Source organism: Bos indicus, chromosome 15 (assembly GCF_029378745.1).
Source record: "Bos indicus isolate NIAB-ARS_2022 breed Sahiwal x Tharparkar chromosome 15, NIAB-ARS_B.indTharparkar_mat_pri_1.0, whole genome shotgun sequence".
Taxonomy (NCBI): Eukaryota; Metazoa; Chordata; class Mammalia; order Artiodactyla; family Bovidae; genus Bos; species Bos indicus.
The window spans coordinates 82,840,138-82,859,095 of NC_091774.1; the positions used below are offsets into that span (position 1 = coordinate 82,840,138).

Here is an 18,958-nt window from a genome sequence, read left to right on the forward strand (position 1 = left end):
TTGAGCTTTGTTCTAATTGTGTTAGTGGAAAAGTGTTACGCTTCCAAAGCTTGCTTTTAAATTTTGTCAGGTGGGACCAGAGCAGTCTTTGGTCTATGGCTAATACTTTTGTCAATACCTAATATGTTATGAATTATGAAGTTTTCCAGTTTGACTTTTGGGAACACAAATTATTGTCAGCTGAGCATGAGAAACAGAAACTATTCTCAGCTGAGTGTGGGAAACAGAAACTGTTCTCAGTTGAGTGTGAGAAACAGACCGCTAGTCAGCTGAAATTTCAAGGGTGCCCTGCGGGGAGCCGGTGGGAGGCACTCCGCCTGTGGCAAAGGTCATGAGGAAGGAGGCTTGACATACGCAAAGGCGGGATCAAGCCTCAAGAGTCCCCCTGGAAATCCTTGAGCATCTACCCCCATAACCAGAGCCTGCCTACTTTACTACTTTGTGCCCTCACCTACACCTCTGACTTTACAGGGGGCTGTCCCCCACCACCTCTTTCGGAGAAGCAGTTAACTTAGAGCTCCAGTTAATAAAAACTCCTGGGCGTGACAAGAGTGTTTTAACTTACAAACTCCTCTGAAGGTTCTCTAGCCTACCTGACAGGCTTGTCCAGCCACATGTGATTGCTCACAGCCTCCCAACCGTGAGAGGCACGAGATGCTTTAAACCTTCTAAAAACAGGTTCCTTAGAAAAGTTAGAAAACCATTAGTATAAGTATAGTGGGCTGATTAGAAATTGTATTGGTGAAGGGTTTTTCATTTGTTGAGCCAATGTTTACTGCTAAGTCTCCACATCCCTTGCCCTTACACACATTAATGAATATATAGAAGAAATAAGTATTAACCTTTGATATTAATCACGGTAGACCTTAGGCTAAGTAAATTCTTTCCTTAACTAAAACCCACTACACCGTCACCCTATAGGAATGTAACTTTATTTGGGTGGCATCTGTTTTAAGAATAATCACCCCTGGAAAAATAAGCGTCCTGGTTGACTGACTGCTGTCACAAGGAGAGGGTCATAAATTGTCAGCAGGCCCCCTGGCCAGAAGATGATGTAACACCCCTAAGACCTCTGTATACATTTGTACGAAGCACCTGACTTTGATAAAACTCAGGATTGCTGACCCCGCGTGACTTTTGCTTAACATCTCAGTGTATAAAAGTAGACCATGGAAAATAAAGAATTGGGATCAGTTCCTTGAAAGACTGGTCTCCCCATGTCTCTCTCTCTCTCTCTCTCACTCTGGCTGAGTCTCCATCTGGAGTGCGGAACCCGCCATGCTTACTAATTATGCCTGGGCTTCTAAGATCCAACCGGGGAGGCCTCAGTGTCTCCTCTCCTTTGGGAGAATGGAAGGACACCTGCGGCCTACGTAAGTGGTGCAAGCTTCTTGTCTTGAAGTTTTATTGGTCTCCCGCGTAAACCAAGCTACTCAGCCTCTTTTCTCCACTGAATTTTCCTACTGAGCTATCCTCATTCTATTACTCTTTACATCTTTAATTAATATCTAATTGAAGCTATTGTATCCTGATCCCCGCCGACGCCATCCCCGCTTCGAACTCCCTGGATCAGCCGGGGCTGGACCCCGGCAGTGCCCACTACAGATCTCTAACACTCTGTGTAGCTGTAGCTCTCTAGTACTCTAGCCCTACAAACTCCAGCCTCCTGGGCCCACCAGGACTCTTAGCTTGTCTTCTCCAGGCTCTGCTTGTGTCTCCCTTCCCTGAGATACAGCCTGGAGATGCTCCCCAGGCAGCAAGGTAGATGTCTGTAGGTCCTACCTCCGATTTCTCTCTCTCTCTCTTAGGGGTCAGAGATCACTGTTTTGCCCTGCCTGATAACCAGTGTTTGAAACTTATTATTTCATATATGTTGTGTTTTATTGTTTTAGTCATTAAGGGGTTGGTAAATTCAATCCTGTTTCTCTTTCTTGGCCAGTAGTGGAAGAAAGTCATATTCTCTTGGGACTCATCATGAATTTCATAAAGACTGAAGAGAATACATCATTCAGTGCTACAGGAAATGACCAGAGTACCAGACCTGAAGCATCAAAGGTGTGTGTACTTCTAAACAACTTTGCTGGAATGACACTCTAACTATAGAACTGTCTTAGGATCCTTGAAGGGGATAAGTGTATAAAGAATGGCAATTATAACCCCTTCTCATGTATTATTTAAAATATATTTATGGAGATCATATATATAAGTGTTTGTGTAAAAACAAAATGATAGTATATGAATTAACAAAGCAAAGAATACCTTGTTAAACAGCAAGGTGACAGTATAGACATTCAGTATCATTGGAAATATAGATGGGCAAAAATAATAAGGTAGTTAATATGTACTGAGAAATTACTGAGTACTTGGAATTAGGCTTGTCACTTCCTGTGGATTATCTCCTTTAACATTTAATAAAACTCTTTGCGATAGAAATTATCATCCCTAAATAGAGAAACTGACCCTCACTTTTCTTAAAATTGCAAAAGTAATGGACTTCAGAGCAAGGATTTTAACCCAGGCAATCAGACTTCAGAACGCAATTTTGGACCAACACGCGGTTTTACTCAAAGTATGCAAAATAGTAATACTAAATCAAAATATAAACAAGTGCTTTTAGAGTGCAGAGAAAAGAGTGTTTAATTGAGACTCAAGAAATTAAAGTTATGTCATGTGAGAAATATCTTAAAGAATGGCCACAATTTCACAAGGTAGGTGGATCAAGTATAAGGGAATAGTCTGGGTAAAGTCATGTACACAGGCAAACCTATTTGAAGAATAGTATAGCTAGATTTGATGGTATGTATGTAAGGAGAATTCAAGAACATAGTAGGCAAGTAATACTGGGAATACGATTTAGTACAAGATCACAGTAGACTATATCAGTAAAAACATTTTGTCAGGGGAAAATCATCTAACTTTGAAATAACAAAAATGATTCATTGGATTAAAGGTAAATGAAATTTAAAATTAATTTTCTTTTGCACTAACCACATTTCAAGTGCTCAGAAGCCATATGTGGCTCATGGCTGCCATATTGAACAAAGCAGATATAGAAAATTTCCATCATTGCAGAAAGTTGCAAACTACTACTCTAGGTTAAGGAACTCTGTCCTTCTCAAAGTGTGGTCTGTATTCTAGCAGTATTGATGCCACCTAATAGCTTCTTCCCCATGTCCAAGGTAAGAGAAACCCAGGTAAAACAGTAGGTGCTGTGAGAGGCATCAGAGGGCAGACACACAAACCACAGGAAACTAGCCAATCTAATCACGCAGACCACAGCCTTGTTTAACTCAATGAAACTAAGCCATGCTGTGTGGGTCCACCCAAGACGGGTGGGTCATGATGGAGAGGTCTGACAGAATGTGGTCCACTAGAGAAGGGAATGGCAAACCACTTCAGTATTCTTGCCTTGAGAACCCCATGAACAGTATGAAAAGGCAAAATGATAGGATACTGAAAGAGGAACTCCCCAGGCCGGTAGGTGCCCAATATGCTACTGGAGATCAGTGGAGAAATAACTCCAGAAAGAATGAAGGGTTGGAGCCAAAGCAAAAACAATACTCAGTTGTGGATGTGACTGGTGATAGAAGCAAGGTCCGATGCTGTAAAGAGCAATATTGCATAGGAACCTGGAATGTTAGGTCCATGAATCAAGGCAAATTGGAAGTGGTCAAACAGGAAATGGCAAGAGTGAACATCGACATTCTAGGAATCAGCTAACTAATGGACTGGAATGGGTGAATTTAACTCAGATGACCATTATATGTACTACTGTGGGCAGGAATCCCTTAGAAGAAATGGAGTAGCCATCATGGTCAGCAAAAGAGTCTGAAATGCAGTACTTGGATGCAATCTCAGAAATGATCTCTGTTTGTTTCCAAGGCAAACCATTCAATATCATAGTAATCCAAGACTATGCCCCAACCAGTAATGCTGAAGAAGCTGAAGTTGAATGGTGCTATGAAGACCTACAAGACCTTTTAGAACTAACACCCAAAAAAGATGTCCTTTTCATTATAGCAGACTGGAATGCAAAAGTAGGAAGTCAAGAAACACCTGGGGTAACAGGCAAATTTGGGCTTGGAATATGGAGTGAAGCAGGGCAAAGGCTAATAGAGTTTTGCCAAGAGAACGCACTGGTCATAGCAAACACCCTCTTCCAACAACACAAGAGAAGACTCTACACATGGACATCACCAGATGGTCAACACCGAAATCAGATTGATTATATTCTTTGCAGCCAAAGATGGAGAAGCTCTATGCAGTCAGCAAAAACAAGACCGGGGGCTGACTGTGGCTCAGGTCATGAACTCCTTATTGGCAAATTCAGACTTAAATTGAAGAAAGTTAGGGAAAACCACTAGACCATTCAAGTATGACCTAAATCAAATTCCTTATGATTATACAGTGGAAGTGAGAAATCAATTTAAGGGACTAGATCTGATATAGTGCCTGATGAACTATGGACGGAGGTTCATAACCTTGTACAGGAGACAGAGATCAAGACCATCCCCATGGAAAAGAAATGCAAAAAAGCAAAATGGCTGTCTGGGGAGGCCTTACAAATAGCTGTGAAAAGCAAAGGAGAAAAGGAAAGATATAAGCATCTGAATGCAGAGTTCCAAAGAATAGCAAGGAGAGATAAGAAAGCCTTCCTCAGCGATCAATGCAAAGAAATAGAGGGAAACAACAGAATGAGAAAGACTAGAGATCTCTTCAAGAAAATTAGAAATACCAAGGGAACATTTCATGCAAAGATGGGCTCAATAAAGGACAGAAATGATATGGACCTAACAGAAGCAGAAGATATTAAGAAGAGGTGGCAAGAAGACACAGAAGAACTGTACAAAAAAGATCTTCATGACCGAGATAATCATGATGGTATGATCACTCACCTAGAGCCAGACATCCTGGAATGTGAAGTCAAGTGGGCCTTAGAAAGCATCACTCTGAACAAAGCTAGTGGAGGTGATGGAATTCCAGTTGAGCTATTTCAAATCCTGAAAGATGATGCTGTGAAAGTGCTGCACTCAATTTGCCAGCAAATTTGGAAAACTCAGCAGTGGCCACAGGACTGGAAAAAGTCAGTTTTCATTCCAATCCCAAAGAAAGGCAATGCCAAAGAATGCTCAAACTACTGCACAATTGCACTCATCTCACATGCTAGTAAAGTAATGCTCAAAATTCTCCAAGCCAGGCTTCAGCAATACATGAACCATGAACTTCCAGATGTTCAAGCTGGTTTTAGAAAAGGCAGAGGAACCAGAGATGAAATTGCCAACATCTGCTGGATCATGGAAAAAGCAAGAGAGTTCCAGAAGAACATCTACTTCTGTTTTATTGACTATGCCAAAGCCTTTGACTGTGTGGATCACAATAAACTGTGGAGAATTCTGAAAGAGATGTGAATACCAGAACACCTGATCCGCCTCTTGAGAAATTTGTATGCAGGTCAGGAAGCAACAGTTAGAACTGGACATGGAACAACAGACTGGTTCCAAATAGGAAAAGGAGTACGTCAAGGCTGTATATTGTCACCTTGCTTATTTAAATTATATGCAGAGTACATCATAAGAAATGCTGGACTGGAAGAAACACAAGCTGGAATCAAGATTCCCGGGAGAAATATCAATAACCTCAGATATGCAGATGACACCACCCTTATGGCAGAAAGTGAAGAGGAACTCAAAAGCCTCTTGATGAAAGTGAAAGTGGAGAGTGAAAAAGTTGGCTTAAAGCTCAACATTGAGAAAACGAAGATCATGGCATCCAGTCCCACCACTTCATGGGAAATAGATGGGGAAACAGTGGAAACAGTGTCAGACTTTATTTTTCTGGGCTCCAAAATCACTGCAGATGGTGGTTGCAGTCATGAAGTTAAAAGACGCTTATTCCTTGGAAGGAAAGTTATGACCAAACTAGATAGCATATTGAAAAGCAGAGACATTACTTTGCCAACAAAGGTTTATCTAATCAAGGCTATGGTTTTTCCTCTGGTCATGCATGGATGTGAGAGTTGGACTGTGAAGAAAGCTGAGTGCCGAAGAATTGATGCTTTTGAACTGTGGTGTTGGAGAAGACTCTGGAGAGTCCCTTGGACTGCAAGGAGATCCAACCAGTCCATTCTGAAGGAGACCTGTCCTGGGTGTTCTCTGGAAGGACTGATGCTAAAGCTGAAACTCCAGTACTTTGGCCACCTCATGTGAAGAGTTGACTCATTGGAAGAGACTCTGATGCTGGGAGGGATTGGGGGCAGAAGAGAACGGGACGACAGAGGATGAGATGGCTGGAAGGCATCACCGACTTGATGGACTTGAGTTTGAGTGAACTTTAAGAGTTGGTGATGGACAGGGAGGCCTGGTGTCCTGCAATTCATGGGGTCTCAAAGAGTCGGACACGACTGAGTGACTGAACTGAACTGAACTGATACGAAAAGCAATCCACAAACTTAGAAAGTGAAAGAAAGTGAGTCGTGTCCTACTCTGTGTGACCCTAAGGGCTGTAGCTTGCCAGGCACTTCTGTCCATGAGATTTCCGAGGCAAGAATACTGGAGTGGGTTGCTATTTCCTTCTCCAGGGGATCTTCCCAATCCAAGAATCCAACCTGGGTCTCCTGCTCTGCAGGCAGATTCTTTACCATCTGAGCCACCTGGGAAGTCCACAAACTCAGAATACATTTTTAATACATATGATGAATAAATAATGTGTGTCCAGGATATATAAAGTACTTTCAATAATGAAAAATAATCCAATAGAAAGATGGGTAAAAGACATGAACAGGCAGAAGTTATTAAACTTATTAAACTACCAATAAGATGCCATTTCAGGGGAGGGATAAATTGGGAGATTTGGAGTGACATATGCATACTACTATATATAAAGTTGGGCTTCCCTGGTGGCTCAGACAGTAAAGAATATGCCTGCAGTTCAGGAGACCCGGGTTCAATCCCTGGATTGGGAAGATCCCCTGGCAGAGGGCATGGCAACACACTCCAGTATTCTTGCCTGGAGAATCCCCTTGGACAGAGGGGCTTGGTGGGCTACAGTCCATGGCGTTGCAAAGAGTCAGATTTGACTAAGCGACTAAGCACATATATAAAGTAGATAACTAATAATAGCCTGCTGTATACATGGGGAATTATACTCAGTGCTGTGTAATGGTCTATATGGGAAAAGAATCTTAACAAAAAGAGCGGATATATATGTATGTATACATGATGGAATTCCAGTTGAGCTGTTTCAGATCCTGAAAGATGATGCTGTGAAAGTGCTGCACTCAATATGCCAGCAAATTTGGAAAACTCAGTAGTGGCTACAGGACTGGAAAAGGTCAGTTTTCATTCCAATCCCAAAGAAAGGCAATGCCAAAGAATGCTCAAACTACTGTACAATTGCACTCACCTTACATGCTAGTAAAGTAATACTCAAAATTCTCCAAGCCAGGCTTTAGCAATACGTGATCAGTGAACTTTCAGTTGTTCAAGCTGGTTTTAGAAAAGGCAGAGGAACCAGAGACCAAATTGCCAACATCTGCTGGATCATCGAAAAAGGAAGAGAGTTCCAGAAAAACATCTATTTCTGCTTTATTGACTATCCCAAAGCCTTTGACTGTGTGTATCACAATAAACTGTGGAAAATTCTGAAAGAGATGTGAATACTAGAACACCTGACCTGCCTCTTGAGAAATTTGTACGCAGGTCAGGAAACAACAGTTAGAACTGGACATGGAACAACAGACTGGTTCCAAATAGGAAAAGGAGTACGTCAAGGCTGTATGTTGTCACCCTGCTTATTTAACTTACATGCAGAGTACATCATGAGAAATGCTGGGCTGGAAGAAGCACAAGCTGGAATCAAGATTGCCGGGAGAAATATCAATCACCTCAGATATGCAGATGACACCACCCTTATGGCAGAAAGTGAAGAGGAACTAAAAAGCCTCTTGATGAAGGTGAAAGAGGAGAGTGAAAAAGTTGGCTTAAAACTCAACATTCAGAAAACAAAGATCATGGCATCTGGTCCCATCACTTCATGGGAAATAGATGGGGAAACAGTGGAAACAATGTCAGACTTTATTTTTCTGGGCTCCAAAATCACTGCAGATGGTGACTGCAGCCATGAAATTAAAAGACGCTTACTCCTTGGAAGGACAGTTATGACCAATCTAGATAGCATATTGAAAAGCAGAGACATTACTTTGCCAACAAAGGTCCGTCTAGTCAAGGCTATGGTTTTTCCGGTGGTCATTTATGGATATGAGAGTTGGACTGTGACGAAAGCTGAGCGCCGAAGAATTGATGCTTTTGAACTGTGGTGTTGGAGAAGACTCTGGAGAGTCCCTTGGACTGCAAGGAGATCCAACCAGTCCATTGTGAAGGAGATCAGCCCTGGGATTTCTTTGGAAGGACTGATGCTAAAGCTGAAACTCCAGTACTTTGGCCACCTCATGTGAAGAGTTGACTCATTGGAAAAGACTCTGATGCTGGGAGGGATTGGGGGCAGGAGGAGAAGGGGACGACAGAGGATGAGATGGCTGGATGGCATCACTGACTCGATGGACATGAGTGTGAGTGAACTCTGGGAGTTGGTGATGGACAGGGAGGCCTGGCGTGCTGATTCATGGGGTCGCAAAGAGTCGGACACGACTGAGCCACTGAACTGAACTGAACTGATACATGATTAGCTTTGCTGTACCCCTGAAATTAACACAACATTGCAAGTCAACTATACCCTAGTGAAAATTTTTTTGAAAGATGTCATTTCACATTCACAAGATTGGCAAACTTTAACAGTTGGGCAGTACCATGTTTTAATAAGGATGTGGAGGCAGTGAGAACTCCCATTTCCCACTGGTAGAGGTGTAAAGTGGTACAACCATTTAGTAAATCATTTGACAGTATTTAATAATGGTGAGTATGTGTATTCCAGATGTTGAGCAATTCAGCTCCTAATCTATTCCCAAGAGACACTCTTGCACGTGTGCACCAGGAAACATATTAATAGATATTCACAGCAGAACTGTACTACTGTAGTTGGTAGAAAAAAAAAAAACTAGAAATAACTGAAATGCACATAACCAGTTAATTTCTTCAGTGGATTCTATTTAACTGTGAAAGTGAATTTAAAGCTCCATCAACTGGAAAGAACGTCAAAAAAATAGTGAAACAAATCGCAGAAGACATATTCATGTATGTGAGACAGCAAAAGAGACACAGATATATTGATCAGTCTTTCGGACTCTGTGGGAGAGGGTGAGGGTGGGATGGTATGGGAGAATGGCATTGAAACATGTAAATTATCATATGTGGAATGAACCACCAGTCAAGGTTCAATGCATGATCCAGGGTGCTCGGGGCTCGTGCACTGGGATGACCCAGAGAGAAGGGATGGGGAGGGAGGTGGGAGGGGCGTTCAGGATGGGGAACTCATGTACACCCATGGCAGATTCAAGTCAATGTATGGCAAAACCAATACAATATGGTAAAGTAAAATAAGTAAATAAAACTAAAAATAAAAAAAGAAGACACATTCAAAAGATGCATTTATGCAAAAATCAAAAACAGACAAAGCTAAAGACTATGCTACTTATATGTGTGTGTTAGTTGCTCAGTCCTATCCAACTCTGCGACCCCATGAACTGTATCCCACCAGGCTCCTCTGTCCATGGAATTCTCTAGGCAGGAATACTGAAGTGAGTTGCCATTTCCTTCTCCAGGGTATCTTCCCAACCCAGGGATTGAACCCTTGTCTCCTGCATTGCAGGCAGTTCCTTTGCCATCTGAGCCACTATATGTATATGTCCCTAAAGAATCTGTTGCCAGCAGATTATCAAAATACTTTTTCCTAGGCGATTTCCAACTGATTGTATAATATGTTTTAAATATGGATTTGTATATCTGTCCAATCCTGTGATTCATTAATCATGTTAGTATCTTTCCTTAGTGCTGTTGATACCATGTACAGAATAAACTGGACAGTAAATATTTCACAGGAATTTTTTAAAAGGTGGTACTTCAAATGTCCAAGTGATATGTTAAACCAGCTTTGTTAGTAAGTAAATACATATAAATGTAAAAAAAAAAGTCAAGCTATATCTCCCAGTTACCAAACCTTTAAAATGGTAGTACTCAAATCCTTTTGAAGAATTAACCATAATACTGATTTCCTTGGGCAATAAGGAAAGAACGGGGAGGGGGAATTGATGTGACCTTCCGAGAAAGCAGTTTGGCAGTGTACGTGGTGAAGTACATTTATAATCTATTTCCGCTGCTGGGAATCTAGCATAGGAAAATATTTTAAGACTTTAGACAAAATGTTTTGTGTATAGAAAAGTTTGTCATATTTAGAATAGTAAAAAAATTAGAAATAATCTAAATAGCCAGCAACAGAAGAATGGATTAGAAACTATTGTACAGTGAACTATCATATAGCCCTTCAAATTATGTTTTCAAAGGTTGTTTAATGATATGCAAAAGCACTGACAGACTGCTTAGTGAAACATGAACTCATATGCAGCATGGTATATTTTGATTTTATAATTCAAAAGGCATGGGACATTATTATTAAAGGTGATCCTTACTAAATTTTTAATCTTTCCTTTTCTAAGGATACTGTCATAGAGGAGGCATGTTCTGGCACACCTGTTGATCAGTCTCTGTCTGACATACGAGAACGTAACAGCACCATTAAAGTTAAAAGTGAAGTCATTGAGCAGGAAACATCCTCTGAACGACAGAACCCACACGTGAGCACCAGTGAGAAATGTCTTTTCACCTTTAGTTTGAATGAACGCCGCAGGAAGTTAGACCATAGAGTGTTTACAGCATTTGGTGGGCCCAATGAGAATATCTATTCAGTTCTGAGTGCTGATGACCATTTCAGTGAAAGGATGAAGAAACATGTAAATAAGAACATCATTGTTTATGAAGAAGAAACAATAAAAGCGTATATAAATTTAGGAATGCCTCTCAGATGCCTACCTAGTGGTTCCCATTTGAAAATAACATTTGGTCAAAGGAGTAACGAGAAAGATGATCAGGTATTACGCCCATGTAAAAATCCAGACACTGAATGCATTCTTTTTCACGTTGTTGCTATTGGGAAGACCAGAAAGATGATTGTTAAGATTAATGAACTTCATGTACAAGGAACTACACTTTGTGTCTATGCCTTGAAAGGTGAGACTATCAAAGAAGCCCTTTGCAATGATGGCCGATTTCTCTCAGATCTAGAAACACTTGAGTGGACACTAAGAGATCACAAAAACATTTATGGAAAACAGTCCATTGTGGATATAGTATCTGGAAAAGTCTTAGAATTGGAAATTCTTAAAAAACTGTCCATCAAGAAATGTACCCATAGAAAAATTAAACCAGAAGATGAAAATGCCACTGCAGATATCAGTCTGCAGGCTTTAACACAGTCTAAGAGCAAAGCCCATGAACCAGAGAAAGATGGAGAAACTGAAGATGTAGAACACAACAGAGAAAAAATTCTCCCATGTCAGAGTCTAGGGCTTGATATTAAACATAAGACACGCCGGTCCATTTCCAAAATTAAACGTTATTACAATAATAATCTCTACAAAAGACTTCGGAGAAAAATCACACGAGTTAGGCGAAGGCCCTCTCTAGGTAGGCTATATGCTATTCTGGCAATCCAAAGGGAGACAACTAATCTCTGGGTAAAGAATTTACAAATATTGAATAAAGTTATGATGCATCAGTATCCAAATTTTAATAAAGAAGCACTTCGGATACAAAAGTATTTTCAGGAAGAACGGGAGAGAATGAAACTGACAACGTCTAAACAATTCAGCATGTATAAACATTACTTTGGAAAAGTGACTGAAAATTCTGTTTCAGTTGCAATCTGTGAACGTCTTGTTCATCTTAGTAAGTCAGTTGGATTCATGAAATGGGACAATAATGGAAACACAGGCAATGCTACTTGCTTTGTTTTCAACGATGGTTTTATTTTCACCTGTAGACATGTTTTACACCTCATCGTGGGAGAAAGTACAGATCGAAAGTCATGGCCAGATATAATAAGCACATGTGTAAAGGTTACTTTTACTTATAAAGAGTTCTGCCCTAACGATGTTGATTGGCTTTCCTTTGAGCCATGGTTTACGGTGTCTGGTGAAAATCTAGATTATGCCATTTTAAAACTGAGTGAAAATGGAAATGGATTTCCTCCAGGTCTGTCAAAACTGATTTTTCGTCAACCATCTGATGGTTTACTTTATTTAATTGGTCACCCAGAAGGCCAGATCAAGAAAATAGATGGTTGTTCTGTGATTTCTCTAGAGCAACGGTTAGAGAGGTACAAAGAACATTATTCAGATGGGGTAGTACCAGGATCCTGTTCAGACATTTATAATGCTTTCCCTATGTTTACCCAGAGAAGTTTCTTGTCAGAGGTGTGGAGCACTAACACACTTAGTTATGATACTTATTTTTCTAGTGGGTCTTCTGGCTCCCCAGTGTTTAATGCATCTGGCAAGTTGGTTGCTATGCACAGCTTTGGGCATTTTTATAGCCGTGTAAATAAGGCTTATGCCCTTATTGAATTTGGCTATTCTATGGAATCTATTCTTTGTGATATTAAACAGAAAGATGAGAACTTGTACAAATTATTACAAGAAGAGAAAAATGAGAGCCACAATGAAGAGAAAGATAACAAACAAGAACTGTCACTTCAAGAAAGTCAGATTGAATCCATGCAATATTAGGAAAAGGATGCTGCTTTCAAAAACACATGCCAATGATTTAAAGTATTGGGATGGCCACAAGTTGGTTTTTTTTTTTTTTTTCTGTATGATGGCTCTAGTAGTTCTTAGTTTTCTTACACTTCATTTGAAACAATTTCATTATATTGTATTCATATTGTGACAGCTGTTGTATCAGCAGGCATTTTAAAAAAACATCAAAATTAGTGAATTTTTGTGTAGCCATTTTAATATTGAAGATAGAAGAAAACATTGTTGGCATATTATGCTTTATTATTTCAAGTAAGGTTAAAAATATTGAAATTAAAAGATTTGTGCAGTGTATGGAGTGGTTTGCTAATTTGTGTGCTGGAGATTTCTCACTGGACAATGCTCCATGATCTAATAGACAAATTGATGTTAATAGTGATCCAATCTAGACATTAACTGAGAGCAATCAGTGTTATATCACGCAGGAGATAGCTGACATACTCAAAATATCCGAATCAAGCATTGAAAATCATTTGCACCAGCTTGGTTATGTTCATCACTTTGATGTTTGGGTTCCACATAAGTTAAGCGAGAAAAACCTTGACTGCATTTCCATATGGAATTCTCTACTGACACCTAACAAAAACTCCATTAAAACAAATTGTAATGGGTGGTGAAAAGTGGATACTGTACAATAGTATGGAATGGAAGAGATCGTGGAGCAAGTGAAATGAACTGCCACCAACCCCACCAAAGGCCAGTCTCTGTCCTAAGAAGTAATGTGTGTGTATGGTGGGACTGGAAGGGTGTCCTCTATTATGAGCTTCTTCTGGAAAACCAAATGATTAATTCCAATAAGTACTGCTCTGAATTAGGCCACCTGAAGGCAGCACTTGCACGAAGTATCTGGAATTAGTCAACAGACAGTGCATCCTCTTACATCAGGATGACACAGACTGCATGTTTCTTTGATAAACAGGCAAAAATTGTTACAGTCTAGCTGAGAAGTTCTGATTCATCCACCATCTTCATCAGACACTGCAACTTCAGATGTTCATTTGTTTTGGTCTTTACAGAGTTCTCTTAATGGAAAAAATTCAATTCCCTGGAAAACTATAAAAGACATCTGGAACAGTTCTTTGATCAAAAAGATGAAAATATTATAAAGTTGTCTGAAAAATGGCAAAAGGCAGTAAATACATTATTCAGTAAAGTTCTTGGTGAAAATGAAAAAAAAAAAAACTTTTTGGCCAACTCAACATTTGGGGCTGTTTCTTTAAAGTATAATGAATATAATTTCTCAATTAGAAAAAAACTTTAAGAGAATCATGTGGATGTACAAAACACATATTAGAGCTCAAATGAGCATTGATTTTCTTTTCTCTCATTGGCTTTTTTTCTTTTCAGCAATCTAAAGCATCACTTTAAATACTTCAGTTCGGTGGTGCAGTACTTACTGGATGTGAGGTACACCACAGGATGTATTGTACAACACAGGAAATAGAGCCAATATTTTATGACTGTAAATGGAGTGTAACCTTTAAAATTGTATAAAATTTTTTAAAACTATAATCAGACTGTGAAATGTTGTCTTTGTTCTACTTGACCAGATGCATAGCCTAAATTCTAATACTGTGTAAGGAAAGGAAAATGGATATTGGGTAAACTAGCAGCCTTATTTATTTTGGGGGGCTCCAAAATCACTGAAGATGGTGACTGCAGCCATGAAATTAAGACGCTTGCTCCTTGGAAGAAAAGTCATGACCAACCTAGATAGCATATTCAAAAGTAGAGACATTACTTTGCCAGCAAAGGTCTGTCTAGTAAAAGCTATGGTTTTTCCAGTAGTCATGTCTGGATGTGAGAGTTGGACTATAAAGGAAGCTGAGCACTGAAGAATTGATGTTTTTGAACTGTGGTGTTGGAGAAGACTCTTGAAAGTCCCTTGGACTGCAAGGAGATCCAAACAGTCTATCCTAAAGGGTATCAGTCCTGAATATTCATTGGAAGAACTGATGCTGAAGCTGAAACTCCAAAACTTTGGCCACATGATGCGAAGAATGACTCATTGGAAAAGACCCTGACGCTGGGAAAGATCGAAGGCGGGAGAAGGGGATGACAGAGGATGAGATAGTTGGATGGCATGACTGACTCAATGGACATGAGTTTGAGTAAACTCTGGGAGTTGGTGATGGACAGGGAAGCCTGGTGTGCTGCAGTCCATGGGGTCACAAGGAGTCGGACATGACTGAGTGACTGAACTGAACTGAGCAACCTTAATCACAGTCCTACCCATTCAGCCCCCTTAGTACCTTATATACACTTCCTTCCATGACATGAAGCACACCTACTCACTCTCCAAGATAGTCCAGCATTGCTGGGTAACGTGTTTCTCTTCATCACACCTGAATGCCACTCCTCATGGCCCAGAGACATATCAGCCCATTCCTCCTCATGCTACTCACACACCTGATATACCAGAGTGGAGTATGGCCAGAATCCAGGAACTTAAATTTTTATTCAGAAAAGAGGATAATGGAAAATTTGGCAGTTACAACCCGATAACAATGATCAAATTATGTTTTGTAGGAATTGCCAGGATGCTCTGCTCCAGTAGGGAATTTGAGTTATGACTGCTGCTACTGCTGCTAAGGCGCTTCAGTCATGTCCGACTCTGTGTGACCCCATAGATGGCAGCCCGCCAGGCTCCCCCGTCCCTGGGATTCTCCAGGCAAGAACACTGGAGTGGGTTGCCATTTCCTTCTCCAATGCATGAAAGTGAAAAGTGAAAGTCAAGTCGCTCAGTTGTGTCTGACTCTTCGCGACCTAGTTCATGTTATAACTCTTGGTTACTGCTCATTGGAGTTGGAACAGCCTTGTCCATTGTCACTCAAAACCCCAGTTTTTTTTGTTTCAGGGTGTTCTTTCCTGTCTGTTTTCTCCTGTGGCATTTCCTTCTCTTTGCAATGTGTAGTTTTATTAAGTTAGGGTTTATATACAGTAAAATACATCTTTTTTCTGTACAGGTCTGTGAATTCTGACAAATGCATTGCTCAAGTGACTACTACCCAATTAAAATGCTAAGCAGCATCTTTACTATAGATACACTGCTATCAGCATGCTTATAAGATTATAGTGATCATTTCAGTCAGTGTATACCTCCCCCTGACTTCTCTTTAATTTGTTAATTTTTGTTTGTTTCACATCTGGATCGTTTGAATCAGAATCCAGTTTCCACATTGTATTTGGTCATATAAGTCTCTTAAGTTGCTTTTAATGTGTAAATTCCCGCTTCCTATCTCTCTTTTTCAGACATTTATTTATTGGAGAAACTGGGTCATACGTGTCCTGTAGAATATTCTACATTCTGGACTCCACTCTTTCATCTCTATCATGTCACTGAATGTGTAGCTGTACTCCCTCTATTTCCTGTAAACTGGTAGTTAGATCTAGAGGGTTGATTATATTCAGTTTGGACTTTTTTCTACTTCCTAAGTGGTGTCAAGGGATATTGGGTCTTCCTGTTATATTTACAATGGGCCAGTATCTGATCTTCATTTTCATTAGCATCATGAAATTTAGTATTAATCCTACTGGCTTCCTGTAACTGAATGTTGAATACAGAATCTCTGGAAAGTATACCACTTCAAAGTACTAAGCCAACATCATTTCCCATCTTTTTGAATTAAGCTTTAAAATGCTCTCCCACAAATATCCCCTATTTTTTTGATGATGGAGTTTAATTCTAAAAATTCTTTCTGCATAAAACTTTTTTCTCACATATTCTGCAAATTACCTTCAGATCATAGTAACTTTAAATCTGGTGTGGCAGTTAACGTTGATTGTCAACTTGACTGGGCCACAAGGTGACTGGATATTTAGTCAAGCGTTATTCTAGGTTTTTCTGGGAGAGTGATTTTGCATAAGATTAAGATTAAAGCAGATAGCCCTTCTTAATATGGGTGGGCCTCGTCCAATCAGTTGAAGACCTGAATACAACAAAAAGACTGACCCTCACCCGATTTAGGAGAGAATTCTTCCTGTATGACTGTCTTTGAACTGGGACACTGGATTTTTCCTGCCTTTGGACTTGAAACATTGTTTTTTCCTGGGTCTCAAGACTGCCTTGTTCTCAGAACTTCAGATGCTGACTGGAGCACACCATGGGATATCCCAGGTCTCTGGTTTGCAGGTTCACCCTACAGATGTTGGGGCTTTCCAGCCTCCACAAACATGTGAGCCAATAACATAATAAATGCATACATGCATTTGTACATAATCTCATAAGCCAATTACCTGTAATAAATGTACAAATCCTATTGGTTCTGCTTTACTGGGGAACCCTAATACGCTAACAGGACCACTGCAGTGAAGCACAGGGCATGAGAGAAATCTGTTAGCTTTCTCCTACCAGAAGACAAAGCAGAGCAGCAGAGAGAATGTCATTCAAGATTCTATTCAGTTCAATTGCTCAGTCGTTTCTGTCTCTTTGCAACCCCATGGACTGCAGCACACCAGGCCTCCCTGTCCATCACCAACTCCTGGAGTTTATCCAAACTCATGTCCATTGAGTCAGTGATGTCATCCAATCGTCTCATCCTCTGCCGTCCCCTTCCTCTCCTGCCTTCAATCTTTCCCAGCATCAGGGTCTTTTCAAATGAGTCAGTTCTTCACATCAGGTGCCCAAAGTATTGGAGTTTCAGCTTCAGCATCAGTCCTTCCAATGAATATTTAGGACTGATTTCCTTTAGGATGGACTGGTTGGATCTCCTTGCAGCCCAAGGGACTGTCAAGAGTCTTCTCCAACACCACAGTTCAAATGCATCAATTAATTCTTCTGTGCTCAGCTTCCTTTATGGCCCAACTCTCACATCCAGACATGACTACTGGAAAAACCACAGCTTTGACTAGACGGATTTTTGTTGGCAAAGTAGTGTCTCTGCTTTTTAATATGCCAACTAGGTTGGTCATGACTTTTCTTCCAAGGAGTAAGCATCTTTTAATTTCATGGCCGCAGTTGCCTACCACAGCGATTTTGGAGCCCCCCAAAATAAAGTCTGTCACTGTTTCCATTGCTTCCCCATCTATTTGCCATGAAGTGATGGGACCAGATGCCATGATCTTCGTTTTCTCAATGTTGAGCTTTAAGCCAACTTTTTCACTCTCCTCTTTCACCTTCATCAAGAGGCTCTTTAGTTCTTCTTTACTTTCTGCCATAATGGGTGGTGTCATCTGCATATCTGAGATTATTGATATTTGTCCCAGCAATCTTGATTCCAGCTTGTGCTTCATCCCACCCAGCATTTCTCATGATGTACTCTGCATATGTGTTAAATAAGCATGCTGACAATATACAGCCTTGATGTACTCCTTTCCCAGTTTTGAACCAGTGTGTTGTTCCATGTCCAGTTCTAACTGTTGCTTCGTGACCTGTACACACACTTCACATGAGACAGGTCAGGTGGTCTGGTATTCCCATCTCTTAAGAATTTTCCACAGTTTCTTGTGATCCACACAGTCAAAGGCTTTGGCATAGTCAATAAAACAAAAGTAGATGGTTTTCTGGAACTCTCTTACTTTTTCAATGATCCAATGGATGTTGGCAATTTGTTCTCTGGTTCCTCTGCCTTTTCTAAACCCCGGTTGAACATCTGGAAGTTTTCGGTTCACATACTGTTGAAGCCTTGCTTGAAGAATTTTGAGCATTACTTTGCTACCGTGTGAGATTAAGGCAATTGTGTGGTAGTTTGAACATTCTTTGGCATTACCTTTCTTTGGGATTAGAATGAAAACTGACCTTTTCCAACCTATGGCCACTGCTGAGTTTTCCAAATTTGCTGGCCTATTGAGTGCAGCACCACATCATCTTTTAGGATTTGAAAGAGCTCAACTGGAATTCCATCACCTCCACTAGCTTTGTTCATAGTGATGCTTCCTAAGGCCCACTTGACTTCACATTCCAGAATGTCTGGCTATGGATGAGTGATCACATCATGATTATCTGAGTCATGAAGATCTTTTGTGTATAGTTCTTCTGTGTATTCTTGCCACCTCTTCTTAATATTGTCTGCTTCTGTTAGGTCCATACCATTTCTGTCCTTAATTGTGCCCACCTTTGCATGAAAAGTTCCCTTAGTATCTCTAATTTTCTTGAAGAGATCACTAGTCTTTCCCATTCTATTGTTTTTCTCTATTTCTTTGCACTGATCACTGAGGAAGGCTTTCTTTTCTCTCCTTTCTATTCTTTGGAACTCTGCA

General features: G+C 40.3%; 1 protein-coding gene across 2 annotated transcripts; it reads left to right on the top strand.

Moving 5' to 3' along the window:
- The first annotated feature begins 1,241 nt into the window (after positions 1 to 1,241).
- FAM111B (FAM111 trypsin like peptidase B) lies at positions 1,242 to 14,272 on the top strand. Of its 2 annotated transcripts, none has more exons than XM_070767498.1 (3): positions 1,242 to 1,373; positions 1,940 to 2,055; positions 10,607 to 14,272. In XM_070767498.1, the coding sequence occupies exons 1-3, from the start codon at positions 1,292 to 1,294 to the stop codon at positions 12,731 to 12,733; spliced, it is 2,325 nt and encodes a 774-aa protein (XP_070623599.1). In that variant the 5' UTR covers positions 1,242 to 1,291; the 3' UTR covers positions 12,734 to 14,272. The 2 variants fall into 2 exon arrangements, with proteins under 2 accessions (XP_070623599.1, XP_070623600.1); XM_070767499.1 differs by having other exon boundaries at positions 1,943 to 2,055.
- The last annotated feature ends 4,686 nt before the right edge of the window (positions 14,273 to 18,958 follow it).

Coding starts and splice junctions, on each gene's coding strand:
- FAM111B (XM_070767498.1), top strand. CDS start 1,292: ATGCCTGGGCTTCTAAGATCCAACCGGGGAGGCCTCAGTGTCTCCTCT. Junction 1,374..1,939: donor GAAGGACACCTGCGGCCTAC/GTAAGTGGTGCA, acceptor TTTCTTGGCCAG/TAGTGGAAGAAAGTCATATT. Junction 2,056..10,606: donor CCAGACCTGAAGCATCAAAG/GTGTGTGTACTT, acceptor TCCTTTTCTAAG/GATACTGTCATAGAGGAGGC.